Source organism: Heterocephalus glaber, unplaced genomic scaffold (genome assembly GCF_053883595.1).
Source record: "Heterocephalus glaber isolate CG9 unplaced genomic scaffold, H.glaber_assembly_v1.0 deba00001461, whole genome shotgun sequence".
Classification (NCBI taxonomy): Eukaryota; Metazoa; Chordata; class Mammalia; order Rodentia; family Bathyergidae; genus Heterocephalus; species Heterocephalus glaber.
The window spans coordinates 40,197,757-40,224,275 of NW_028258308.1; the positions used below are offsets into that span (position 1 = coordinate 40,197,757).

General features: G+C 42.3%; 3 protein-coding genes across 29 annotated transcripts in view; 1 reads left to right on the forward strand and 2 right to left on the reverse strand.

Moving 5' to 3' along the window:
* The window catches only part of Ddhd2 (DDHD domain containing 2), a 26,323-nt gene extending 18,190 nt beyond the window's left edge, over nt 1-8,133 (forward strand). For all 11 annotated transcript variants that reach the window (XM_004855358.3, XM_087217317.1, XM_087217321.1 and 8 more), the window contains 3 exons: nt 595-757; nt 2,670-2,776; nt 2,980-8,133. In XM_004855358.3, the coding sequence (XP_004855415.2) occupies nt 595-757; nt 2,670-2,751 (245 nt within the window). In that variant the 3' untranslated portion in view covers nt 2,752-2,776; nt 2,980-8,133. The remainder of the gene's footprint in view (nt 1-594; nt 758-2,669; nt 2,777-2,979) is intronic.
* On the reverse strand, nt 5,246-11,354 carry Plpp5 (phospholipid phosphatase 5). Of its 12 annotated transcripts, none has more exons than XR_002386352.2 (8): nt 11,014-11,354; nt 10,724-10,856; nt 10,294-10,384; nt 9,932-9,995; nt 9,353-9,477; nt 8,531-8,701; nt 6,344-7,373; nt 5,246-6,190 (listed from the first exon to the last, which is right to left on the reverse strand). XR_002386352.2 is itself a non-coding variant. In XM_021236808.2 (7 exons), exons 1-7 carry the CDS (start codon nt 11,352-11,354, stop codon nt 7,210-7,212), a joined length of 1,089 nt encoding a protein of 362 aa, XP_021092467.2. In that variant the 3' UTR covers nt 5,246-7,209. The 12 variants fall into 12 exon arrangements, 10 of the variants coding, with proteins under 10 accessions (XP_021092467.2, XP_004855412.2, XP_004855413.1 ...); XR_015453487.1 differs by having other exon boundaries at nt 10,776-10,884; XM_021236808.2 differs by having other exon boundaries at nt 5,246-7,373.
* Nucleotides 11,345-26,519, reverse strand: part of Nsd3 (nuclear receptor binding SET domain protein 3) — a 130,569-nt gene continuing 115,394 nt past the window's right edge. For 5 of the 6 annotated variants that reach the window (XM_013076069.3, XM_004855349.4, XM_004855350.4 and 2 more), the window contains 5 exons: nt 22,168-22,284; nt 20,125-20,266; nt 18,385-18,491; nt 17,666-17,870; nt 11,345-16,990 (listed from right to left, as the gene is read on the reverse strand). In XM_013076069.3, coding sequence (XP_012931523.1) covers nt 16,749-16,990; nt 17,666-17,870; nt 18,385-18,491; nt 20,125-20,266; nt 22,168-22,284 — 813 coding nt within the window. In that variant the 3' untranslated portion in view covers nt 11,345-16,748. The remainder of the gene's footprint in view (nt 16,991-17,665; nt 17,871-18,384; nt 18,492-20,124; nt 20,267-22,167; nt 22,285-26,519) is intronic. The other variant, XM_004855352.4, reaches the window with a different exon arrangement.

A 26,519-nucleotide genomic window follows, 5' to 3' on the forward strand; every position in this document is an offset into this window, starting at 1 on the left:
CCCAGTAGGAGAGACTCCTCCATGAGAGCTTTTATTCCCTCAGGGCCTCTTTCCTTTCACCTTTTATTGTGTGGGACCTGTCCTCTGAGTCCCAACTAGGCCTCCAGCTCTGCCAACCCTTTCTGTCATGCTCATAGTTATAAATTATGGAAAGACATGTGAGGTAAAATGTCAAAGGATGCTGTGCGTGAGGCTTGAACTGTGGGAGTGATGTTAAGAGCCTCCTCTGTGAAGTATCTTGCTTTTACAGGAGGAATATCTAGGTACTTGTGGGTCAGATTAATCTTCCTAGCTGAGGACTAGCTAGGCTACTCACCACTCAATTCCTAAGAGCTTTGTTCCTGCTTGCATTTAGTTTTTAAACTCTAGGCAATGACTTACCTCTCAAAGGGGTAATTAAGTTATGTTAAGTAAAAGAAGAGAAGGGACTGGGCAAAACTAGTGTGACTTGAGAATCTTTTAACAAGACTGAGAGGAAGAGGGTGGAAAAGTTCTCTCTAAACAGAGAGGGTAAACTTGGGGTTGGAGGAAAGCAACAGGACAGCTCCGGAGTGCTTGGACCCCTCAGCTCTGATGCTGCTTTCCCATGTCCAGATGTTAGCACAGAAGAGACCTGTGCAGCAGGGAAGGGGGAACTTCCACCCGTCAACGTGGGCATGCTGAATAGGGGCCAGCGCATCGACTATGTGCTGCAGGAGAAGCCCATTGAGAGTTTCAATGAATATTTATTTGCTTTACAAAGTCATCTGTGCTACTGGTGAGTGTGCTTCTGTTAGTTTGCTTCATAGGAAATTGATAATGGAGAGAAAGGAAGGAAGATGGGCCAATATGCACAAAATAAAAAATAAAAAGGGCTGTAGAGGTAGCTTAGAGGTCGAGTGAGATTCATCCCCAGTGTTACACACACACACACACACACACAGAGCATGCGCTGCTTTAAATGCATTTTATTTTATACTTGCATAGACCATTGAGTTAATGATGCCATTTAGGTGCTTATAACTGAACTGAAACATACACATTCCTGTTACTGAACTTTTTATTTTATTTTATTTTTTGAGGGTACTGAGAATTGAACTCAAGGCTTTGTGTATGCTAGGTACCCAGGCCTTTAGTTTTATTTTATTCTCAGACAGGATCTTGTTAAATTTCCCAGGCTGGTCTCAAACTTGCAATCTTCCGGCCTCGCCTCTGAAATAGCTGGGATTATAACTTCGCTGTTACTGAATATATTTTAAGAAACCCATTTGAAAGCATTTATAGTAGGTAGATCAGAATTTATTATTATTAAACAATTACCTGATGGATTAAAGAATGGATAAATTGTGCTTATTAAATTCCATATGCTACAACACAACTTAATCACTGAAAAATTAAAATTACAAAGCTAGGAAAATAACTGTTTAATAAAATATAAGCTTTAAGGCTCTGAGAGAAATTTTTCTATTTGAATTCTGATAAAGGGAAAATTATATGATAAAATCAATATCAATTTTGTATGATAAGTAGTATAGAGGCCATGAAAAATCAAAAGTGCAGTTGAGCCAGTGCAGTCTGATTAAGGGGTTAAAGTACTTCTCTTTAAGAATGATCTCTGCTAGTCTGGCTTTTTACATTTCTGAGCAGATGGTATTTTTTATATGGTTTGAAATTCAAAAGTTTGAAATTCAAAAACATTTTAAGAAAAGCGTTTTAAAATTTTTATTTTGTTCCCTACTAATTGGTTCCCTCTCTATATGTGTTTCTTAAAATTTCTTCAGCAGTGGGCATGGTGGAGCCTGTCTGAAATCCCAGTACTCTGGGAAGTCCAAGCTAAGCCTGTACACCTCAGTGATTTAGTGAGACCCTATCTCAAAAAAGGGGGTGGGGTGCTGTGGGTGTAGCTCAGTGTGGGTTCAATCTCTGGTGTGTGTGGGGTGTCATAGCGTATTATAGGCATTATTCCATGCCTTTTTCAGAATTTTTTTTTTACCTATTTTATATAGAGGCTCGCTTTTTTTATATTCCATTTTATGAATGTCTGAATAAATTCTGGCAGGCCGGGGATGTAGCTCAGCGGTAGAGCACTTGCACAACATGCCCCAGGCTCTGAGCTCAATCTCCAGCACCACTGAAAAAAAAAAAAAGTCTGGTGCTGCATGCCTGTAATCCCAGAACCCCTGGGAGGCAAGTGGATCACAAGTTCAAGCCTGGCCTGGGCAGAGACTAGCCTAGCAGGAACTCAGTGAGACACTGTCTCAAAATTTAAAAAACTAAAAAGTGTTGGGGATATAGCTCTGTGTGAAGGCCCTGGTTTCAGTCTCCAGTACTACTGAAAAAAGAGAAAAAGAGAGAACTCTGGAAATGAATACTTCTTAGTCATTTACTTTTTTTTTTGGTGGTGCTGGGGCTTGAAGCCAGGAACTCATGCATGCTAGGCAACTGCTTTGCTGCCTAGCTGCACCCCAGCTCTTAGCTTTTCATGTTTCCAGACATAAAATGCTATGGCTCTTTGCCAAGTCACTTGCCAGTCATCACTGCCAGTTACATCACTGGAGTTTTTTTTTCCATATAGTAAAAACTGAATTTGCAAGGTGCATATGTGGATTAAGTAAAATAATATATATAAAATATCTAGCACAAATGTTAGTTCTGTTTACTGTTCTTCAGTGTAAGTTTTTTTCTTATAGGGAATCTGAAGATACAGTGTTGCTGGTCCTCAAAGAGATCTATCAAACCCAGGGCATCTTCCTTGATCAGCCCTTACAGTAAAAAGGACCCATCTTGGCTGCTTAATGTAAGCTTTTTAATGCCATGTACACAGGATGGTGCTTACTTATCAACATGTTATAAGGAGCAATGGACCCTCAAACTCTACAAATACACATTTCTGTTGCCTGTCACCAAAATCCAGGCTGTTACTCATTTTCCAAGGGACAGGGGAAATGCAGTCACACACTTAGAGCAAGGTTTGGTCTAATGACATCTGTTGTCTTCTAGGATTTGAACTCAGAGCCCTAAGTTACGATTGGTTGAGAGTCAGCATGGCAGCAGTTGTCACTTCAGTTAGCCAATCCTGATCGGAAACTGACTGTGTGCCAGCCTGGAACTCTGTGTGGCTGCCTTCCAGCTCTGCCTGCGTGGTGACCTCTTCTCTCACTCTTCCTGAGCTGACAGAGGAGCCTGCTCCAGGAAGCCCACCTGCTTCTCATGCGGTTTCTCCCCTTAGCTGCATGTGTGCTGCATGTCACCTGCTACTTCCTCACCTCCTCACCATCTTGGAAGATAATCCTTCCTTTGTGGAATGAGCGGAAAACCAAGGGAAGACCTTAGTGCTTCTTTTGTTGGGGGGCGGTACTGGGGATCAAACCCAGGGCCTTCACTCTGAATTACATTCCTAGCTCTTTTTTTATTTTTTAATTTTGAAGCAGAGTCTTGTTAAGTCACTGAGTAGCCCAGGCTGGGCCTGAATGTGCAGTCCTCCTGCCTCAGCCTCCCAGAGTGCCGGGATGACAGCCTGGTACCACCACGCCCAGCTGTTAGTTTTTCCCACTGGCTTTGTGTGAACACTTGCCACTCTTCATAACTGGGAGTAGTCTGTCCTTAACTCTGTGATGACAGTAAATAGGTGCCACACTTCATTGTTTACCACTCAAGACAGCATATAATCTAGCCTGGGTTTGACTTGGTGAAGGTTGGTGGAAACTTTTCTAGGAAATTATTGCTTATCTTTAGAGAATTTCCAGTCTGGGAGGAGATTATTGAGATTTACAAGGCATTTGGGGATATTCTCGTTTCTAGGGTTCTCTGGACCCAAAAGCTAAGTCTGAATGGATATGGGAAGGGTTGTTGGGAGATTTTTTTTCTTTTGAGATAGCGTTTCTTTTCTGCATATACAGTATAAAGAAAGATTAAAGTGCAGCCTAGTAAGAGTATCATTTACTTCTTACAACCGACAAGACTATTGCTAGACAGATGCTGCTTATTCCTTCACAACAGTTTGAGCCACTGTGAGTCTAAACTGAACAGTTTCATTTACATTACATCTTTATAAAACAGGATGTTGTATATCACAGACCTATCCTTCTACAGCATGCTCCAAACTGGGGGCTTAGGTGAGGTTTCACATTTTTTCCTCAGTACTGGGATTGAACCCAGGGCCTTTACACTTTGTATATTCTGTATTGATTTAGGGTCTCACTGAGTTGCCCAGCTTAGGATGGAACTTGTGACCCTCCATCGTCAGCCTCCCGGGTGCTAGGGCTCCAGGTGTGAGCCACTGTGGCCTGCTGAGAGTGTATGTTATGTTGAGGGTAAAGCTATAGAGGTGAGGAATCGGAAATTACAGGCTGCTTAGGTTGTAAATAAGATCTTTTAATGGTGCCTTTATGGTGAAACAGAACTTAAGTCATCTGATGTTCCACTAGGATGAATGTGTTACTGTGATTTCTCTTTAAAGCCATTTTTTAGGCTGGAAGTGGTGGGGCTCGCCTGTATCCCCTGTGGGCTGCTGAGGCAGGAGGATCACAAGTTGGAGCCCAGCCTGGGCAACCTAGTGAGACCTTGTCTCAAAAAATAAAAAAGGGCTGGAGATGCAGCTCATTGCAGAGGCCCTGGTTCAGTCTCCAGTAATGCACACATGTGCACAAGTGAACATCGTTGCCTTCTTAGGTACTATAATCCAGAATGCTTATTTAAAATGCTCTTGGCAGAGGCAGTGTTATTCGAGCATGTAGTTTGGCTGGGAAATTACTTACTGTGAGAATCACCTACACCAATAGGGGGCCAAGGGGCAGTGACCACAACAGAGTCACTGTCAGCTTAGTTTGGAGCTCACAGAGTGAAATTTCTCTTGAACTTGGGTAACTGTGGACTAATTTTCCCCAAGACATCTGCCATCCAAAGCAGTGGCATCTGATATTCACTGAAGTCATCTCTTAGACAACAGCGATCTTTATCCTTGATGGAAAGAAGGAAAAAGGGAAGTGAATCACTGTGCCATAGAGGTCAGGGTGGGAGGGAGGGGGTGTACAGTCGAGCTTGGTCTTCCTTACTGTGTGCTATGGACTAATGCTGAAGGGAAGCTACAAGAAACATCAGCTCTATGGAGTCCTTCACCATGTAAACTCTTAAGGGTTACTGAAAATTAAGTACCACTCACATGTTAAAGGGTAATCCTTGGGGCTAGGGATTTAGCTCAGTGGTTCTGCCAAGGTCCCAAGTTCAATCCCCAGTACCAAAAAAAAAAAAAAAAAAAAAGTAATCCTTTGTTAAGTTGCTGTCTTTAATTTCACATTTACTTTCCACATTAGCAGCGTAAGTACATTTAAGAGTGAACCAAAAAAATCCAAGAATGAGTCCCTGTAACCAAAGATGGACAGCCTGACCCTGAGAGCTAGGTGAGCCACTGTACTGAGAAATGTTTCTGCCAGTCCTGGTGGCGCATGCCCATAATCTTAGCACTTGGGAGGCTGAAGCAGGAGGATCAGTGTAAGTTCAAGGTCAGGCTGAGCTAAGTAGTGAAACCCTGTCTCAAAAAACAACCATTTCTCACCTGGTAGTAAGGAGAGGTAAATGCAAGTGCTTTGTATCTCACCTATCTACCTGTTGTAAGCACCATTGTACACAGGAAGCTGGAGGAAAGCCTATTTGCTTCTAAGTTATCTGACTGCTTCATTTGTATAACATGCAATCTCTTGACCAAGCCTACTTTTAAACTCCAATATAACATCATTTTGTATATATTCCCAGCTTACAGAACTCATACTGCTTATCTCAGTGAGAGGTTGTTTTCATGGAAAGATTAATAGCATTAATTAGCTAATATTTTGCACTTTTGAAATGTTTGTTTACATAATTATATTTAAAACTTTGATAAATATTGAAATAAAATTGTACTAATTAGTTGCCTACTCTTACCTGGCCTCATCTATCATAGACCCAATACAGTAACTATTTTCTCTTCCCCTATATATTACCAAAATAAGTTCAGGAAATAAAATTTTGGTCAAAGAACTATTAGTTTTTCCCCCTTTACTAGTGTTCTTATTGCCATAGGCAGGTGTAGTTCAGAATCTGAAGCACGGCAGTATTAAGGCAAGCATGGGTGGTCCTTTGGCATGTGTAGACATCAGCCAGCAGTCTAGGTGACCGAGGTCCCATCACAGTAGACGGGCAGGCTGGTTTTTCTATCCAGTCCCTGAATGGTTTCCTAAGGACAAAACACATTTCATCATATTATTTGACTATCAGGCTTACTGAAGGGGAAAAAATGCATTAATGATTTTATAGGAAGATACATGTAAGACATGGTCATTTAAAATATAATCACAAGGGCCAGAGATTTAGCTCAGCCGCCGCTTACCTCAAAAGCGCAAGGTCCTGAATTCAATCCCTGGTACCTTCCCTCCCCACAAAATCACAAGAAAGAGGAAATTGTAAGGTCCTATGAAGGAGACAGAAACTCATTTTTCCTCCACATAATGAGAGCTGTCATTTTTTTTCCTGCCTTCATCAGGTGGCAGAATGTTTGGGCAAGGAGGTCCTGAGCACAAGGACAAATGAGGTAGAAACAGTCATCTGTTGTTAGTGTTGAAACCACATTGACCATTTTCTTTTTTACTATTTTCTTAGCAGTTCAACAAATTCTTTATGGGCCGGGGATTTAGCTCAGTGGTTCCGCTGCCTGCTTTGCAAGCACAAGCTCCCAAGTTTGATCCTTGGTTCCAAAAATAAAAACAGAAAAACAACAAATTGTTTATGCCCACACTGTTCAAAACAGACAGCAATACCAGATGGTTGAGGTCAGGTAAGACAGGCATAACAGTGGTAAATTAGCCAAAACTGGACGTTTTCCTATTTAATGCTTGATGGAACTGTCACCAGGGGAAATAAACAGAAACAAAGGTCATGACCTAGATTTTAAGGCTTTGAATTATGAGAAACAAATTAAGTTTTGGTAATTAACTCAAGTTCCCATGATGAAATAGTTCTTTGTGAAAATAGCCTTCCAAGAGTGGCATTTCAGTTAAATTGAAAAGCACTAGATCTCGGAGTGCCAGTCCAGCGGAGCACTTCCCTCAGCAGCTGGGGACCTGCCGACAGCCATGCCAGGTGCGGCCAGAAAAGAACGTGGCTGTGTGAAAGGGTGGAAAGGCCAGTCCTCGTCTTGTGCATGGTCTCCTTAGGAAGCCTGATTGGCCTTACTCTCCACTGAGGTAGACGTAGCTTCTAAATATCCAGACAGTGGGAGTCACCAGGCTTTCTCTGTGCAGCCTGCAGCACCTGCCTGTCCTGGAGTGGTTTATGGCACTCGGCGTCAGTCAGAGGAGGGTAGTACTGCCGGTAGCAGACATAGGCAAATGTCGTGCCGATCATAGATCCGACTAGCACATCTGCAGAGAGAGGATGGGAGATCTTTTCTTAGTCATAGAGTCCTAACTCAGATACCACACTGTGGAGAACGTGACCTTCTACCCCAGCACTGTGCTTAGAGGGGCTGGAGACCCTTCATTCCAGATAAATTGTTTCTTTAGGCTCTCTTGATTCTGTCTCAGACGGTTGCCATTGTTCTCTAAATACCAAATCAAAACACTCTCAATGGGCCAAATTATTTTTTAATTCAAAAGAATGACACAAGTTCATGTAATGTTATTATTCATTGAGCTGTTACCATTTCAGGAATTCCAGAGAAAGATACTCTGCAGGAGTTACCCTTTTGTGGTTATTCTTTAAAATATGGTACCTGAGGGGCTGGGGATTTAGCTCAGTGGTTTCGCCACCTGCTTTGCAAGCATAAGGACCCAAGTTTGATCCCCGGTACCAAAAAAAAAAAAAAAAATATGGTACCTGGGGCTGGGGATTTAGCTTAGTGGTGCCTTGCCTGCCTCGAAAGTACAAAGTCCTGCCTGAGTTCAATCGCCGGTACCAAGAAAAATAAAAAAGTAAAATAAAATATGGCACCTGAGGACCTCTAGCCATACTGTAACAATTTTTGTAACTTATGCCTTTTAAGACTTCTGTAATTTGTTTTTCTATAGCATTCAACTTGAAAGTCTTTGCTTTAATTATGACTTTACATGTTATTGAATTTTTGTTTCTGAACACAAATGACAATATGATTTTTAAGAGTAAACTGAGCTTTATTTTGTAGAATTTGTTTTGTCTTGTTTTCTTTTGAGACAGGGTCTCTGTCTTGTGTAGGCTGGCCCTCCATTCCTGTGCTTAAGTGACGCTCTTGCCCAAGTCTCCTGAGGATCTGGGACCATAAGCACAAGCCACTGTGCTGGCTTACAAACTTTCTTATAGATGCAGTTTAATTTGAACTTAAGATGTTTCAAATGGTGGGATAATTAGAACATGCCTTGTTGGGAATCTTTAAAAAAGTAAACTTCTGTCTTCCCTCTGGATGGAAGCGTGCACTTGGAGTGCTGAGCCCAGCCCATCCTCAACAGTGTGTTCCTTCCCTCAGCTATGCACTGAGGCGGTGCCATCTGCTAGTGAGAAAACCATGAGGGGAATGTGGGGCCTGCCTAGGACCAACACTGCTTACCCTGCCAGTGATGCTTGTAGTCACAGGTTCGGGACAGTGCAATCACAGCTGCAAAGAGCAAAGGTGACAGAAAGGCACAGAGCCGCCAAGATTTCCCACGGCCTTGTGGTGTGAAGCAGTGTAACTTTCCTGCCAGGTAGAAGGACGCGAAGGACAGACCTGCAAATGCAACTAGAAAGGGAAAACCCGTGTGGTTAGGTCCTGTAGAAAGTCACATCACTTGGTTCCAAGCAGGAAGCAGGGAGCCATCCGTGGTAGGCATAGCCTTTTCTGTACACTTGTGGGTTAGGTCACTGATTATCAGAGAAAAGGAAAGGGAAAATGAAAGACTTCATTTTGTATCACCTAGTGTTAATATTTTATCTTAGAATAGTTTTTAGAAAAAAAGTTATATGACTTTGGGCAGGTTAATTTCTGTATGCTTTAATTTCCTCATCTATCAATGGAAGTCATAAATAACTACCACTTCAATGGGTTATTGTGTGCTGTGAATGAGGTAAGAATCTAAAATGCTGTGCAGCACCTGACACGAACTAAAGAAAGGTGTTTTTTTTAAAAACTAATAAAAGATTTCAGGATCTAGGCAAATAATACAGTAAAAATAAAATGTGCAACTCTCACAGGTAAACGACCTCTCTGCCCTCTAGTACTAATACTCAAGGCTAGGGCTTAGTGAAATTGTGTGGTTATTGAAGAGGAGGAGGTTCTAATTTCTAGGTACAGGACCAGGTGTAATCAGATGGCCCCATCTCTACAAGCTTCCTAGGTCAAATGCACCGATGCCAAAGTAAGCAGAGAAGTAGAGTCCAGGGGAAATCTTACAGGAGGAATGTCCGCTGGGGAAGCTCTTCCGGCCCTCATTCACCACATCCTTGTCCCCTGTGCACATCAGGTCTGAGTGGGCCAGCCCATCGGGGTAGCAGCGGTAGAAGAAGTCTGGGCGTGGCCTAGAAATAAGCATGTGTTAAGACTCAGATCATTTATACTTCCAGAAACCATTTTTCAGTTGTACCAGATAGCAATAATCTTTTTAACTGTAGGTCATATAGTGTCCCAGGCAAAATAATTAACTGGATTAGGATACTCTCTACACTGAGAAAAAGCATTAGTTCCAGAGCAGACATTTAAATTAGGAAAAGAAAGGAAATAACTTCACGTGATTACTCTTTAGGGCAGACAGCAAGTCACACTGCAACTGAGGCTGTGGCCTCCACTTAGGGTTGTTAGTGGGAAATCTCTTAGGGTAGAAAAGTGTCCTGCAAGACTGAGGTTGAGAGCAGGAAGTGCTAAATGAGGAAAAGATTAGACTGTGAATAAAGGAGACAAAGATGAGAAAAACATATGCAGGAGTGCAGTTCCCCATCTCCTGTGGGTGGAACCTGGGGTGCTGACCTGACTTACCTTCCCACTATCAGTTTTATCGTGTTGGTGAAGACCCCGTTCAGAGCCAGGGCGAGGCTGGCAGCTGGGAAGCAAAGGAACTGTTAGGATCTGTCAGGAAGGACGGCTGCTCCTTCAGAGCAGGCGCACTGAGACAAACTCAGCCAGGTGTGCAGGACTATGCTGAGGAAGGACAGCTCTTCTGGGCCGCGGGCGGGCGCAGCTGTGCGGGGTACCATGCTCAGCGAGCCCTTACAGCGCTATCTCCGGGGGGGGGGGGTGTAATAACTGGGGCACTGGGCATAGTGCTAGGCGAGGACTGCAGAGCTCAGTGTGGTCTGCCACCTCTCCAGTCATCCCGGCAGCAGGAAGTTTGCTCTTACCCAGGCAGGCTTGTTTGCTGTCTCTTGTGTCTGCCTTCTTGAGAAATTTGGCCAGGAAGATCAGAGACAGCGGAGAAAGAAACGCAATGACCTGAACCAGAATATGTCAAAGGTAAAACAACAGAGCCAGACCTGCAGTGGTCAAGGAAGTGGGAGGAAGCGACAGCACAGCTCCCCTGGCAGGCAGCATCTCCTAAGTGAGTAAAAGTAGGTCTCTAGCTCGGCGTCCTGAACACCGCCCCCACTCGCTAAGGCCCAGAGGCCTCATACTAAGGAACAGGATTCAGACAACCCAAGCCAGACGCGCGCGCGTCTTGCCCGAAATCTGGATCTTAAATATTTAAACACCAGGAAGCAGAATCTGGAGCACGTAACAGCCCCCTAGGGGTTGTTTTTTCCGCTTGCCAGCAAAAAGCTCAAGGAAAAGTACCGAGAAGTACCGCAGCGCAGCGGCAGCGGGCAGAGGGATGTTATCTACGCACAAACATCGGCTTGGTAGGGAAATACTCGGCTTCCACGTACGGATTCCGGTACAGCCACATCTCCTCCGGCTGGATGCGTCTCTGGAAGGGAGGGAGCAGCTCTGTCACCCTGGGGAGAAACAGGCGCAGGTGGTTTTTGGGGGCCCCACAGCAGGAGCCGGCTTTGGCCTCCCGGTGGCCCTGATTCCCTCCGCGGGGGCAAACAGGACAGGATGGGGGCTCACCCCCGGGCCCTTACAGGAAGGCCGTGAACAGCACCACCCGAACGCCCACTTCAGCCCTGAGAGCCACCTCCGCCTCAGCCGCCGCCATCCCCGACGCACTGACGTGGTCGCAGAAACGCCGTCGTCCCCAGCAGGCCGTCCCTGCAGCAGCGCAGGCTGGCGGACGCCAGGGGAACTGCACGCAGCGCGCTGCCCTTTGTCCCTGCGAGGACACCCAGCAGGGCATCTGGGTCTCCAGCAGAGAGACCAAGCGTCTCGCCTCGGTGCCCTTTATCACCCTTCGACCACAAAAGCAAGTAGTGTTCTTCAAGGGGCCCTCCATGAGCACAGACCAGAAAACACACGTTTGGGACATACAGGACAATTTATTGAAGTCAATCTCAAGCAAAATCTGAAATCAGTGGAATGTCAAAAAATCTTTCCAAATTAATCCTCACAGAAGCAAAAAACACATTTGATTTACAAAGTATTTGTAAAATAAAAAAGGCAACATTTCAGTAAATATAATATACAAAAACTGTATGTTCCTACCAGCACACATATCAGTAAGAAGCTTAAATATTACAGGCAAGTACACTGTAACTAGTCAACGAGCTATCTATATACAGGTTAACCAAGCTTTGCACGTTTCACACTCTGCAATAAAACATAGGCCAATCAGCAACATCCTCAAAATATTATATAGCTTAGAGTCTATGTGGCAACATCAAGTCATTATACAGTAACGCCCCAGCAGAACTCCCCCAGGGAACATGAACACTAATCCCGCAGTGTCAAGAGCTTCTAGCCAAGTCACAGGAACTCAGGAGGGTGACGTTAGTGAATATTGATTCTTTTGTTATAAAAGACTCAAGTCTCAAGTGATTTAGGCAAAGTAACATTTTACAGGATCTACAAAGTTTATTACAGATAAACAAAGTACAGAAATAACCAGTCTACAAAGGTCATTATCATAAAGAAGTTGAGGAAATGGAAATGGAATCTCTAGGTATCTATGTGTGCTGTGCAGTATTAAATGGGTACAAATGAATTTCTCATATCAATTCCAAATATGCACACATTTTTGTATATAAAAGATCTTATTGGCTAGTTGTAATTATCATTTAGCATCTTTATTAGTGAAATATGATTCTCAACACAGGGTATGTGACAGCGAATGAGAGAATATTAATGATGACAAAGTAAAAGTAAAGAGTAAATTTTATCTAGTCCACTTCTAAACCGACAAGAATACCTTACAAATGCCCCATGCAGGCAACCTGGTGGTCCTGAGCCACCCGCCCATAGCAGCAGTGTGCGGTGGGGAGGAAGGGACAGTGCAGGGTGCTCAGCCATCTGCATCACATAGGAAAATGAAGGGCTGTGCCATGACCTTGGCCACTGTGCTGTTTGTCCTTCTTACTTGCCTGTGAATGACTTTCAGAGCCCCTGGAGGACAGGCAATTCTCCCCTCCCTTCCCCCTCACATGTATGTGCCACAAATGCCCATGTTTGTCACTTCCGCGATGGACAAAAAAACCAAAATCAGAAATGGTTTTGAAAAATATGGGTTACACACAGCATTTTAGGAGTGTAATATAAGTGCAAAAAATCAGCTACACAGGTATATATTAAAAGGAAAGAAGACGTGCTGGGGATAGGGCTGACAAAATAAAGAATACACACAGGAAACACTTGTGAAAATGCTGCTGGTATCTCGTGCAAGAGTCTCTTCTTCCAGGGTACACAGTAAATCTTTGATTCTACTGTGAACCAGCACTCCCACTTCCAGAACTCTGTTTTTAATCCAGGTGAAAGAGGATAAGAGACGAGGCTATTTGTTTTCAAAGTAATACACAAAATAATGCTTTCTACTTCATAAATTTTTTAAAAAATGAAACTAAAATAAAGAGAATCTGAAGAGTTTCAAGTACTTAAAAAAACCTGAATTCCATGAGGCAGAGGTCTCAATGTTAAAGTGACTACATCGTACCTGTGGTAAACATTATCATTCCCCTCCCTTACCCTATAAGTTGGTAAGATTTCAGTATATACAAATTTCCAACTTTTCAATATTCATTAATTCATTGCAAAGCTGTCTGGTTACATCTATTCCCTAGTCCATTTGAAAATGGAACCAAGCCCTATTTTTTGTTTATAAATAACCAGAGATGAGGTCTAGGTGGCCTTAGGCTGAACAGGAAATTGTTTCTTTTGATCACTCCTGCCTGCAGCAACTTGGATGGGGGGCGGGGACTAGATGCATCAGCCTTGGGAAAAGTCACTGGAGGCTACTCTGAACTGCCACCTACCTGGAGTCCAGGTAAAGCACACACACAAGCTTTCCAAGCCGTGAGGGCCCCAAGGCAACCTGTTTTCTCATTGTTAGGATATGGCATGTGGCTGGCAGCACCCTGACTTTATGGTAAAGGTTAAAAGAGCTTTGTGTTCAAAAATGAAACAAAAGACCCACAACGGGTCCTGAGCAGTCCAGAGATTACACTAACTTGATGGCACATCCCATTCCAAAGTGCAGGTCTGGGTTTGACCTGACTGGAACACACTGAACAAAATACCCAAAAAACAGACTACATCAGAACCAGGAAAGCTGCACACCAGTCTGTCTCATCGGAAACACTTTACCAGGGTAGACACCTTAGATCGCTCTTCCATGCCATTCATAGGCAGGTTTCCAAGCACTGTGTGGAAGTGGCAGAAAAGAACAAGCCTTAGTTCCCCCCACCCCCCACTGTCTTCCAGTTTTCAGCTCTGTCCCTGACTGGAACACAGAAATCTCCAAGCTTCCATGACTCCTACACTCAGCCTATTCTAAAGCTCAGCCTGGGCATCTTCGAGAATTACAACAGTGTGGGAACCTGTTAAAGCAAAAATGAAAAGAAGCCCACCTCCCTTTGCTCTCCAGCAGGCCAGGAGTGAAGGGTCACCCACCCCACCCTCTCAGCTGCAGCAGCAGGAAGGTTCCCATGACTTCCTCTTTAGCTCTTGTGACCTAATTTCTGAAGCTCTATGCTGACCATCTTTTGATAGATCATGACAATCACAGGATTTTTATCTTATGTTCACTTCCTCCTCCAAAGAATTAACATTCGGTTAAGGAGGGAAAAACTCCACAACCACCATTATCTTGTGCTGCTTTAAGTTATTTCATTTTTGACCAACCACTTAATCTCTGACCACATACAGACTTAGAAGTTAACAAATACATCAGACTGTGAGTAAGAAGTGTGTCTTTTAGACTATTTCATCAGTGTGTCATAGCAAGCACAGAGCATGTACACTTATGCACACACAAAGCACAGATTTCTGTTTTCTTAACCCTTCAACTTTAGCATATATAAATAGGTCAACATTAACACCATGGAGCTGTGCAGAGGTCCTTGGCACTGGGATGACTAAAACCACTTTTTAGACCATTAAGATTTTAGAGCTATGGTTAGCTATTGTGTTTTGTACCTTGATTTCTGAAATGACAGAACAATTCTATTAGTTGTTAAAAAAAAGATTTAAAAAGTCTCTGCAGAGCTCTTGTTATAGATATAAAAACAAATGTGACACAATGAGAAGCTCCATAAAAATACTTAAACCTAAGGTATCTGCAGTATATAGAATACACCCTGGCTTACCATATAAAAATTATCAGATATTAAATAGCACTAAAGTCCAAAACAAAGGAGATACAATTTCATGTTGGACACTGTTTCAGCAAGAGTTGCATTTGGAATATTAAAAGAAATCTTTGTGTTAGTAAGTTTAAAAAACCATACATTTATCAGATATCTATATAAAATAAGATTTAAGTATGAGAAAACCTAGATTTTTTAAAATTATTTTTTAAAAGGACATCAAACTATATAATTGCTCAAGAACAAAGTCTAGTGTTGCTGTGAGCCATATTTCACGTTACTCATAGCAACTGGATTTGGTAACGTGTAGCATTTTCCATTTTGCTCTTTTTAGATGATGTGTAATTAGCAGAATTACTGGGTGACCAATAAGTCACCTCAGAATTAATTGATGTAATTAGGCAAATGGCAGTTTAGAAGCTTAAGTAATAAGGAACTGTAGTGTTGTTACTGTTTTTTACAAGAGAAAATTCAGTATAATTGCACATTTCTATATTTAAAAAGAGAAAGAGAGGCACAACACAGCTTTTTCCTTCTTTCCAGAGAACAGCTCTAAATTCGTAAGACAGTGGAACACACATAACATTACTGAAGGAGTGTGACAGAGCATCAACCCTCCCTCCCCTTTGTAAGGTACTGAGTACTGAGAGAAAATAAATGCTACCAGGTATCAGGAATGGTAAGCAGTCAGAATTCACAGAGGAAGTTAAAGTTCATTTAGGCTAACCCTAGACTTCTACTGAACACAGTGTTACAGTGTCTGACACTACGAACGCTTTCATATGAGGAATGCTGGAACATACATATTCCTAAGCATTAGAAGCAAGTGAGTTTTGTGGGGTACCTGCAGGTGGAAGACTGTTTCTGCTGACCTGGACCTCCTTGGGAGTTTCTCTCTAAGTGCTTTCCACTGTGAAGTACATTTGTGTGACTCTTGTGAATCTTATAAAAGCAGTTCTTGCTCTTAGTCATGAGGACAGTTTTACATTGTTGAATAATACTAAATAGAAGTTGTTTACATATAACTTGGAGATGGCCCTACTGTGTTCACCTTACAACTAAACTCAATTTAAAATCTATTCCAATTCTCTTGTGCAGTTTTGCTAGGGAACATGATTGAATGGTCAGCTGACCAAGAAAATGTTTGATTAGGAAAGGAAAACAGATAGAAAAAAAATATTCATAATTCTAAGACCAGGATCTACACTAAATTGGACAGAAAAAGGTGCTTAAGACAATCCCACTGTTGGTCTGTGCCTTCCACCTCCCTGCAGCTGCCTTTGTCAGCATCAGGACAGGCATGACCGCTCTGTTGTGAGCTCACACCCACAGTGCTCATCACCAGAAGCCCACTGTCCACTGACAGGGAGCACACTCATTCCTTCTCTTCTCCCCAAACAAAACAAAACAAAACTTAAAAGAAAACACACCATATCCCTTTGTAGGTAAAGTTACTGATCACAAAGCCCCCCTGGTTTAAGACCACACAAGTAATACCAATATAATACCTGGGGAGAGCTCTTCTCTAAGATTATAAAAAACATTTTGAAGGGAAAGAGAAGGTAGCCTACCTACTGTTCAGTAAGAGGTATAAAAAGGTGATCATATGCTTCTCTACAGGGCTTCCTCCAATTCCTACTTACACACACATACGTACAATGATTAGACTATCTGAACTACACTTCTCAAAATTCCTAAAAATGAAAATAAATAAAGGAATGATGGCTACTTTATACAACCTAGGAACACATCTCAGACCTAGATCTCATTAACAAAACTTTTTCTTTTTGTTCTGATTTTAAAAGTGAAGACATTTCTTTTCTCAGCTGCAAAAGCACTGAAGCACAATAAAAGGCAAGGAAAAAAACCAAAAACCAACCAACCAACCAAACAAACAAATCAAGGGAATTTCATCTTCCACGAAAGAAATTCCCAAGCCAGCAAAACAAAACAGAGAAACCAGACACCACCAATTGCTTCTGTCTGTGTGAACTGGTTTCTCCTTTTTGCTTTAATAAGGCAGTTCTGATGGGCAGAGGCTGTGTGCACTGAGCAGTCTCTTCTTTTTAAAACACATTATCTGCTTGTGTTTTCATCTCATTAATAGAAAAGGGATCACCAACCATTTATTCCTTTGCCTCTTCTTTGCGATCCTGGGATTCCCATTTACATCTGACCTTGCTCCAGTACTCTGGTGACACTGGTGACAAGGGGTCGTGCTCAGAGCAGCAGAGCCGGCCCTCCAGTGCAGAGGCCACCAGAGCCCCCTTTCCATGATCCTTGCAAAATGAACGTGGACAAAACTCGCAGAAGGAGACAGCTGCACTGCTGCATGCGTCGCACTGGTGCCACGGGCACTCCCACTTTCCTAATGTGGGAGAGGGCAGGAAAGGAGGGGAGCGCGTCAGTGCCACTGTCACTGAGGGAAACCCCAGGCTCCCACTCTCTTCTCTGACTGCAAGTTCCAGTAAAACACACACCTAAGGCATGTTGTTTCACACGGATGTGAGCTGCTGGCTCATCCCTGATGCCACAGGTGCCAACTATCTGCCTGTATAACACTAAGAAACCAATCCATGCTACCACACAAGGTAACTCAGTTTGCAGAAACAGACTGACTCTTCACTAGCATAATTTTCTCTTTTCTTTTTTGGCTTTTTTGAGACAGGGTCTCACTACGCAGTTCGGGCTGGCCTTCACCTTACTATGTAGCCCAGCCTGGCCTCAAACTCACAGAGATCCTCCTGCCTTAGCCTCTCGAGTGCTGGGACTACAGGCATGTGCCACCACACCAAGCTTCACTAACATAATTTTGTTTGCTATTGTTGTTTGTTCAGTTCAACACTTCTTTTTTTTTTTTTGGTACCAGGGATGACTGAATTCGGGACCTTGTGCTTGCGCAGCAGGCGCTGGAACCACTGAGCTAAATCCCTGGCCCTGTTCAACACTTCTTACTTCAGGACTCTACTAAGAGGAGTAGGATGTACTCTGGGTTACACACAGCAAAGACACATCCAGAGGGGCCCTTGAAGTTCTAGCTTACCATATGGTGGCTGAGTCAAGTTAAGGCATAGGAGGTGGTATGCTTTGGGACAGTCTTTTTTGTCACACATGACTAGCTCTCCACCATCTCCACACTGAAAACAATAATCTTCATGCATCTGCTTTGGTTCTGTTTTGATTTTTCGTCTTTTCTGCTTTAACTTGGCATTTTTTGCCTTCTCTTCAGCTGTGGATGCACATGCCGACTGGCAGGAAGGAAGGACACGGTTTCAAAATCACAGTGTATGGAGTTTTATGCAGAAAAGAAAACCCTCACAATAATTTAAATTTGTTTGCTATGCAATTCCTAAGAACATCAAGATGTCTTATCCTACAACAATATATACTAAAAATAAGACTCTGCTTTCACTGAGTTTTAAATAGGATACTTTTTTGATTTTTAATTGCAAGGGTGGTGGTAAATCCAAGCAACCTTAACCCAGTAATGCTCAGATAACCTGTGACTGTTTTCATCAAGTTAAACCCATGCATCACAACATTCACCATTTTAAAGGTAGTTTTAGTTGATATGTAAGTTTTAAGAGAGCTTTGCTAATGTCAGACTTAATCAGAAATTGAGCTTCCCTGGAAATCTGGAGTGTCTGAACACTATCGATGATGTGAAAGCAAAGCAGAGCCCTGTGTGCTGACCTCCCCTGAGATGCCCATGGATGAACTGCTGCCACAGCGCAACCCCCCAGCAAGGCCCCTACAACTGACCTTTGGCCGAACTCCAAGAAAGCCACTGCAGTTGTCTGCCCCGCAGTGACACTCTGTTCTTCCGTTGCCCAGACAGTCTAAGTTGTAATTAAATGTCAACTCCATGCCTGAAACGTAAGAAACGTAATTCTTCAGACTCGAGTCACGAAAAAGAGAAATGCTTGGACACACTCTGACACTGAAAGGCAACAATCCTGACATGAAGACTTTTCCCCTCCCGTGTTCCAGTGATGGAAGAAAACAACAAAACCAGGAGGGGAACCAGGAAAACCCCAACTACCAACAATTATGCAACCCTAAATATCCTAAAAAGAAGTCACACTCTTTTTACAGGAGTGGCTAAAAACAATGTAATAGGGACCAAGAGTCTATAATCTATGATCAAGAAAAAAGTCTTTTAGTTTAGCCCCTTTTCTTTTTTGTTTTGAGTTTTTTTGTTTCTTCGGTTTGTTTGACATATGGTCTGGCTAAGTTGCCCAGGCCTCAAACTCACAAACCTCCTGCCTTGGCCTCTGGCGTGCTGTGATTTTGCATCCACCACTGTGCCTGGTCTAGTTTAGCCTCTCTTTTTCTTTTTCCTTTTCCTTTCTTCTGAAACAGGGTATCACCATATAGTCCAGGCTGGCTTTGAATTCACAGCAATTCTCCTGCCTCAGCTTTCTGAATGCTGAGACTATAGGTATGTGCCACCATGCCCGGCATGCCCCTTTTCTAACGCTATTTCATTTGAGTTTCTAAGTGAGCATTGTGACCACGGGATTGTCACAATGCTATTCCCAGTAACTAATGCCTCACATAATGATCAGATGAGGGTTTAAAATAGAGTACTACATATACCAAAGACCCAAGGTTCAAATGAGGGCCTCCTAAACATCCTTTTACCTGGCTTGACCAATCCAGAGTTCTAGAAACATTTTATTTGCTTGTTTTGTTTGTTTTTTGAGACAGGGCCTCACTGTGTAGCTGAGGCTGGCCTTAAAGTCGCTGTGATCATCCTGCCTCAGCCTCCTGAGTCTGGCCTTAAACTCACTGTGATCATCCTGCCTCAGCCTCCTGAGACCTAGGATTATAGGCATGCACCACTATGCCCAGGTCCTAGAAATATTTTAAATCTCTGTCAGCTACACAATTTCTCTTCTCATCCATTTTTCTACAAACTTAACCAAAGAGAAACTAAGTTGTGCTGTAAGAATGCTGATGGGAAGCCAGGTGTGACAGTGCACACCTGTAATCCCAGCTACCTGCCAGGCCTGAGGCAGGAGGACTGAAAGTTTGAGGCCAGCCTGGACAATCTAGTAACAACCTATTTCAAAGCAAAATTTTAAAAAGGGACGGACTATGGGGGTGGGAGGAGCTGAATAGGAAAGGAAAAATCAAAGCAGCAGCTCCAACTTCTGAGGCTTTTTATGTCTAATTTAAGACAGAATGATCTTTCAAAGTAAAAACAAAAAACCAGTTGATGTCAACACAAGCTAATTACTTTTAATATGTTTTAAAAAAGAAAACAACGGCTAAGACATCTGGTTACATTACACAGCCCACGTAACTTGGAGCAGTAATGCCGTGAGACTGCAGAACCCATCATGCCCTTTCCACAGAGAGGATTCTGCTAAGTTCTCTTTCCAGGGCATTGCTTTTTATCTTTCTTCCTTGAGTAAATAGCTGAGCATCCATCCTCAAAGAATACAGTCTTGCCCTGACCTGATGCTGCTAGGCTCGGGAAGCACATCACTTTCTTACCTGCAGGGATGTCACACAGAGCGAAGAGTCCAACTCGAACATCTCCATTCACTGTCCATTTCTGTGTTTCACAATTTGGATTACAACTGTGGTTCATAAAACGAGAATAATTTCCTTTTGGGCCAGCATCAATTATACGGTCCTTCAGGAAGAGAACAAAAGAAAAATTCCTTTGACATTAAACTAAATAAAGCTGTTTCAGACACATCCAATTCAGTCCAGGCCACAAGGCAGCAGTGTCTTGCTACCAGCTGGTGTCTGACATTAACGAAACTAAACACGTGACTCCCTGTGCTGTTTACTAAGTTTTTTATTGTATTTGTTGAACTTCAAGTTCAAGTAATTGAAGTGGAATATAGTTTCTTTTTAAGCTTGCTTCTAGAAACAAACCTACCATAGAAAATGCTACTTGGATTAGTGGGCTGTATGTTTCAGTATTTTCTGTTCAGAGAGCATTAAACTCAGATAACTACACTGGTGTCTTACTATCGGCCCTTCTTTCCTGGTCAAAGCAAAGCAAAAGTATGGGGGTAACAGGTTTAAACCATAAAGATATGAGAAGGAAAAGTGAGAACCCTTCTCTAAGTGAAGACTGGGAGATCAGCTTGATGGAGAGGCTATTACTGTGTGGGACAGACTTTCCAGTAGTCACCTTTCCTCTCCATTTTCACTTCCACTAAAGTTCAAAATACAGTAAACAGCTCACCAGTTTGGCAGCCTGGATTTGAACTCTGGCAATCAGGATGAGCTCTGGTGACCGAGCCTCCTGAGTGTTGCTGAGTGGCTGGGGGGCTGCTGGCCAGAAGGGCAGGATTTAAGGAGCCAGACTCCAGCATCATGAAAAATGGTATTTTATGCTCATGAAATGTGTTTATGAAAATTGTAAAACTTTCTAACAATGACACATTGATTAAAATTCTTTCAGGGCTGGGGATTTAGCTTAGTGGTTTCGCTGCCTGCTGTGCAAGTGCAAGGACCCGAGTTCGATCCCCAGTACCAAAAAAAAAAAATTCTTCTTTCAAATGAGCTCTCTTACTTTTAATTGTGTTAGGGTTTTTAGGGGGTGATTCTGGGGATTAAACCCAGGGCCTTATGTGTGATCAGCACATGGTCTACCACTGAACTACATTCTAGCCCTAATTCTATTCTGACACTTACATTAGAGACAGTCTGGAACAGAAAACATAGGTACTGGTCTTGTTTCTCTCTCTCTTTTTTTTTTGAGACAGGGTCTCACTATGTAGTCCAGGCTGGCCTTGAACTCACAGTGATTCTCCTGCCTCAACCTCCTGAGTGCTGGGAATACAGGCATGGACCATCACAACTGGCTAGTTGAGCTTCTTAAAACTCTAACAAGATACTCAACAAATCACTTATGCCTGGACCACAGTTTCTTGCCCTCTAGATATCAGGGGACTGTTTTAAAAATTAAACAAGACAATGAATGTAATGTGCAAATACATACAGGTCTTACAATTACACTAGCAAACTATAGGTTTCACTGTCATTTTTCTTAGGACAGCACTCATTTAAAAAATGTTTTAACACACCAAGTGATTTAGCGTTTTTGCTAAGTCAGAAGTTTAACCGCAGTGCTGATTCTCTCCTTCATTCTTGTAGTGCCTGAGAAAAGAGCCGGGACTAAGATCCGGGATGAAAGTCCTGATACATCACTCATAGAGCTGTCTCACGTGATGTACAGGGCTTCCATAGTGATTCACCTTGTACTTTTTTTGTTTAAATGGTCTCAAAGTTTTATTAAAGGCAGGAAAAGAAACAGTCTCTACAGAGTAGTTTGGGGCAAGTCAAAGTAGGGAAAGAAGTACATAACCCTGCACGAGGGTGGCCATCCATGCAGAGAGAACACAATGGTCTCATATCATACTCTGTATAATAAACACTTTATAGTAGGCACATGGTGGCTACTGCAAATCATTATCATTTTGCTGAAAATAAATCAAAAGCAATTGAGTTCAACCTAAAACCATGAAACAAGAACAAAAAAGTCTCTTTTTCTTACCAAAAAAAAAAAGGCAATTTTACCTTGGTAACAGTTAACATATAAAAATTAGTTACACTGTTCTCGTGAGCTCGCTTGATTCGAAGTCTGCATTCTTCTTCATCAATTAATTCACCAACATATTCATTTACAAATTCACCCTGTGGAGAAGCATGTAATATGTAATTGTAAAATTAGTGTATTATATTAGAAGGCATTCCTTAACAACAGGTACACAGGGCTGGGGATTTAACTCAGTGGCACCACACCTGCCTCACAAGTGCAAGGTCCTGAGTTTGGTCCCCGGTACTGGAAGAAAAAAAAAAAAAAAGAACAACAAACAGGTATATAATCCAAGGCAATTAACTAAAAAGAATTATTTCTTTGGTTGGTCTGTTAATTGATTGAGTCAGGGTCTCCCTATGTATCCTGGGCTGCCCTTGAATTCATGGTGATGCTCCTGCCCCAGCCTCCCAGGAGCTGAGATTACACATGCATGTACCACCATGCCTGGCCAGCTAAAAATTCTGAAACTCTAACTTGAACCCTAGAAATAAATTGTTATTTATTCATGGGTACTCAAACAATATTTTTCTTGTGTAAGCGCCTCAAAAGCTGCCAACCTGCTTGCCTTTTTCTCGATGATAACACTATTCCTACAGTGCAGCTGCCACGGCTGTGCTGACACCTGAGGACACAGCAGGTGGTATTATCTGAAGCTGGTATTATCAGACTGTTACCAGTTTGTACTGTGTGTGGGGTAACCAGTAAAAACTTTTGCAAAAGATGGGGATTTAGTTCAGTGGTTCTGCCATCTGCCTCACAAGTGCAAGGTCCTGAGTTCCATTCCCAGTACCAAAAAACAACAACAACAACAAAAAACCAAACCTGCAAAATATCTAAATCTGAAATAAATCAACTGCCTTTGTTGTTCAATTTTAAAAGTAATTAGATATTCACAGGATGTTAGAGGAGTAGTGCAGAGACCTCTGTGCCCTTCATTCAACTTCCTCCAAAGGTGGCACTGCGCAGAACTACAGCACATGAAAACCGGAAAACTGACACTGGGACTGCCCTCAGCATGAGGAAGACGAACACCTGCTCTTGCACCCCAGGGCTATAGGGTCACACCTGTGCAGGACACCATCCACCCCACCTCCTCCACCTGCTCAAGCACCCCGAGACCACTCACCAGGTCTCTAAAATGGTCTGCAAATATAATTATACAATACACAGCCTAGGAGACTGCCTTTTTTTGAGACAAATTCTAGCTATATAGTTCAGGGTGGCCTTGAACTCTTGGCAATCCTCTTGTCTCAGCCTCCCAAGTACTAGATTAATAGTCATCATGCCTGGCTTGAGACTGGCTTAAAAAAAAAAACCCTCAGGCTAATTTCCTTGAGATTAATACAAGCTGTGTGTGTCAATAGTTTGTTAATGCTAAGTGAAACTCCTCACAAAACTTCACAATGGATGTACCACAGTTTAACCACTTACCCACTGAAGAACACATGGCTGGTTTTCAGATTGGGGCTATTACTACAAATAAAGTTGCAAAGATCATTCTGGACAAGTTTTCATGTGGATATACATTTTCATTTTTCTGGAATAAATGTCAGGAGAATGATTCGCTTGTTGATTTTTTGAGAAACTGCCAAGCCATTTGTGTAGAGGGGGCCGTTCCGTATCACATCCCCATCACCCACACACTAGAGGTCAGCTCCCCCACACCCTTGTAGATCTGGTGCTGTCAGTGTCATTTTGGGGCTCTCACATGGGCACAGTGGTCTCTCATTTAACATAAGAGTAAATACGGAACCTTCAACGCGTGTCTGTAATCACATACTCGCTAACCTTTTCACCTTAAAGACACTGCTGATTCAGCCCAGCACAATAGCATTATGAACAGGACTTGTCAGTCTTATTAATACATTTCAGAGGACGATAAGTGTCTTGGAAACAAACATGTATTTGCTTATTATTTCACCACTTTCTGCCTACTCCTCTCATACGAATGCTCACTAGCTCCTAATATTAAACCTGTTGATAGTAAATAACAGTAATCTAAAGATTAAAAACATAGGGGCCAGGGATTTAGCTCAGTGGTTCCGCTGCCTGCTGTGCAAGGACCCAAGTTTGATCCCCGGTACCAAAAAAAAAAAGATTAAAAACATAGAATGCTCTTATCTGTGTTTATTCTCTTTTTTGGGGGGGGGGGAAGGTTGCTATGTAGTTCAGGCTGGCCTTGACCTCACTATGAAGCACAGGCTGGCCTCAAACTTACTGCAATCCTCCTGGCTCAGCCTCCAAAGCACTGGGCTTTCAGGCATACGCCAATGTGCCTGGCTACTCTCTATTGATAAAAATAGATCACCACATGTATATTAAGAGAAGTTGAGGGCAAAGTTGGAAGGACCAACCCAACCTTGGCTGCACCAGTCCTTCTCTGGCACCGTGCTGCTGATGACATGGACGCAGGACACCAGCTGGCTTCAAGGGGTGCATACTCATGTCATCTGGGCAGTGGTCACCACAAAAGCTCACCAGCTGTTTCTCTCTTCCAATTTTTATTTATTGCACAAGCTATAACAAAGAATTAAGCTAAAAAATATTTTCATTCATTACGGCAACACCATTAAGCAGAAGAGTTAATCTTTTCCACTTTTCCTTTCAGTTCATGCTCATGAAGGCCTTAGGGTGTCCTGCAAATTCACATACTACATTCTGTTAGCCTCAAATGGCTTCTTCTCATCCTGGGGGTCTGCCATTAGCTGATGGACACTATTTACAGTGCTTCACGGTATCACAGCCCTGGATACCATGTGGCTACACTGCCACTTTCTGTTACTATATTTAGCTATTTTATGGCAAAAATTTCCCCCTCTTCCTTGTTTGCAATACATAATAAACTCATTGCAGAGAATCAGTATATATACATATCACACCTTGAGATGGCAAATTTTCTTTTTCTTTATTTTTGGTTTTTTGAGACAGGGTCTCACTATGTAGTTCAGGCTGGCCTTGATCTCATTGTGATCTTCCTGCCTCAGCCTCCCAAGTGCTGGAATTAGAGGCATGTGCTACCACGTCAGGCAAATTTCCTTTAATTGTAAAACTTTGGAGCAAAATTTCAATCAAATCACCTCCATTTCATGTTTTTCACACATTGAGAAAGTAAGATTTCAGTTGAAGAAATAATTTTGTGGCTTCAAAAGCATGATAGTTACTTATATTTATTATTTCATGGACATAAGTGAATACAGAAAAATTACAGTGCTGATATCAGATATAAAGAGTGTAACACTCAAACCTGATACTACTATGAATAATAACAGAAATATTTTGGATGTTCTGAAAGTGACAAAAATCTTCAACCTCAAAGAACTGCTCACTGGACTTAACCATTAACTACAAATTCAATTGGAAACAACAACAATAACAACAAAAAACAAATTAAGAAACTTAAAAAATGCTATAAATCTGTCCTAAAAAACTACAGCAAGGCCTGGGGGTGTGACTCAGTGGCAGAGCACTTATATACATGCCTAGCATACATGAGTCTCTGGGTTCAATTTCTAGCACCCAGAAGAAACAAAACAAAACAATAAACCTGCAGTTAAAAGACGGTAATTCAATACCTAGTACTTTTATTTTTTAAATTTTTTATTTTTTTGGTACCAGGGATCAAACTCGGGACCTTGTGCTTTCGAGGCAGGTGGCAGAACCACTGAGCTAAATCCCCAGCCCTCCTAGTATTTTTATTTAAAAATTCTGAGATAGAGAAGCTGGGAGTATGGCTTAGTGGAAAGGATGTACTTAGCACATGAAAGGCCCTAGGTTCAACCCCCAGCACCCCAAAAGAAACTTTTAAAAAGAAATCATTTCATAACAAGAAGTCAGTCCCTTGTTTGATTCTCACACACATTTCTGGAAATCTGTTACATGTGAAAAGAAGAGGACTGTGGACATTCGATTTCATACTTGTGGGGATTAAACCCAGGATGCCCTGCTACTTATTTTTGAGACAGGGTCTCACTAGGTTTCTCATGCTATCCTCACACTTGCATTCTTCCTGCCTCAGTCTCCCAAGTAATCAGCATTACAGAGGAGTTGAAGGGAAGGCAGGGGAATGGGGAAAAAATAAAACCAAGAGAGATTATGTAAAGGTACAAATTTCCAATGATGAATGTCATTATATTGTATACCTAAAATGTACCAATAAAATTAATTTTTAAATAAAGGACTACAGACATGTGCTTCTGTACTCAGCTCATATTTGGCCTCTTTATGGTAAATGTATCAAAAAATGCTTTCACCTTGCTACAAAGTCTTTCTGATTATGCTTTTCTTTTTTTTTTTTTTTTGTACTGGGGTCGAATTTAGGACCTTGCACTTG

What these genes read in the sequence shown, in the direction of transcription:
- Plpp5 (XM_021236808.2), bottom strand. Translation starts at nt 11,354, where the DNA reads ATGTCCCAAACGTGTGTTTTCTGGTCTGTGCTCATGGAGGGCCCCTTG. An exon ending in GTGCTGTTCACGGCCTTCCT is followed by an intron (nt 10,857 to 11,013) that starts GTAAGGGCCCGG and finishes CCTCCCTTCCAG; the next exon opens with AGACGCATCCAGCCGGAGGA. An exon ending in CTACAAGCATCACTGGCAGG is followed by an intron (nt 7,374 to 8,530) that starts GTAAGCAGTGTT and finishes CTCTCTCTGCAG; the next exon opens with ATGTGCTAGTCGGATCTATG.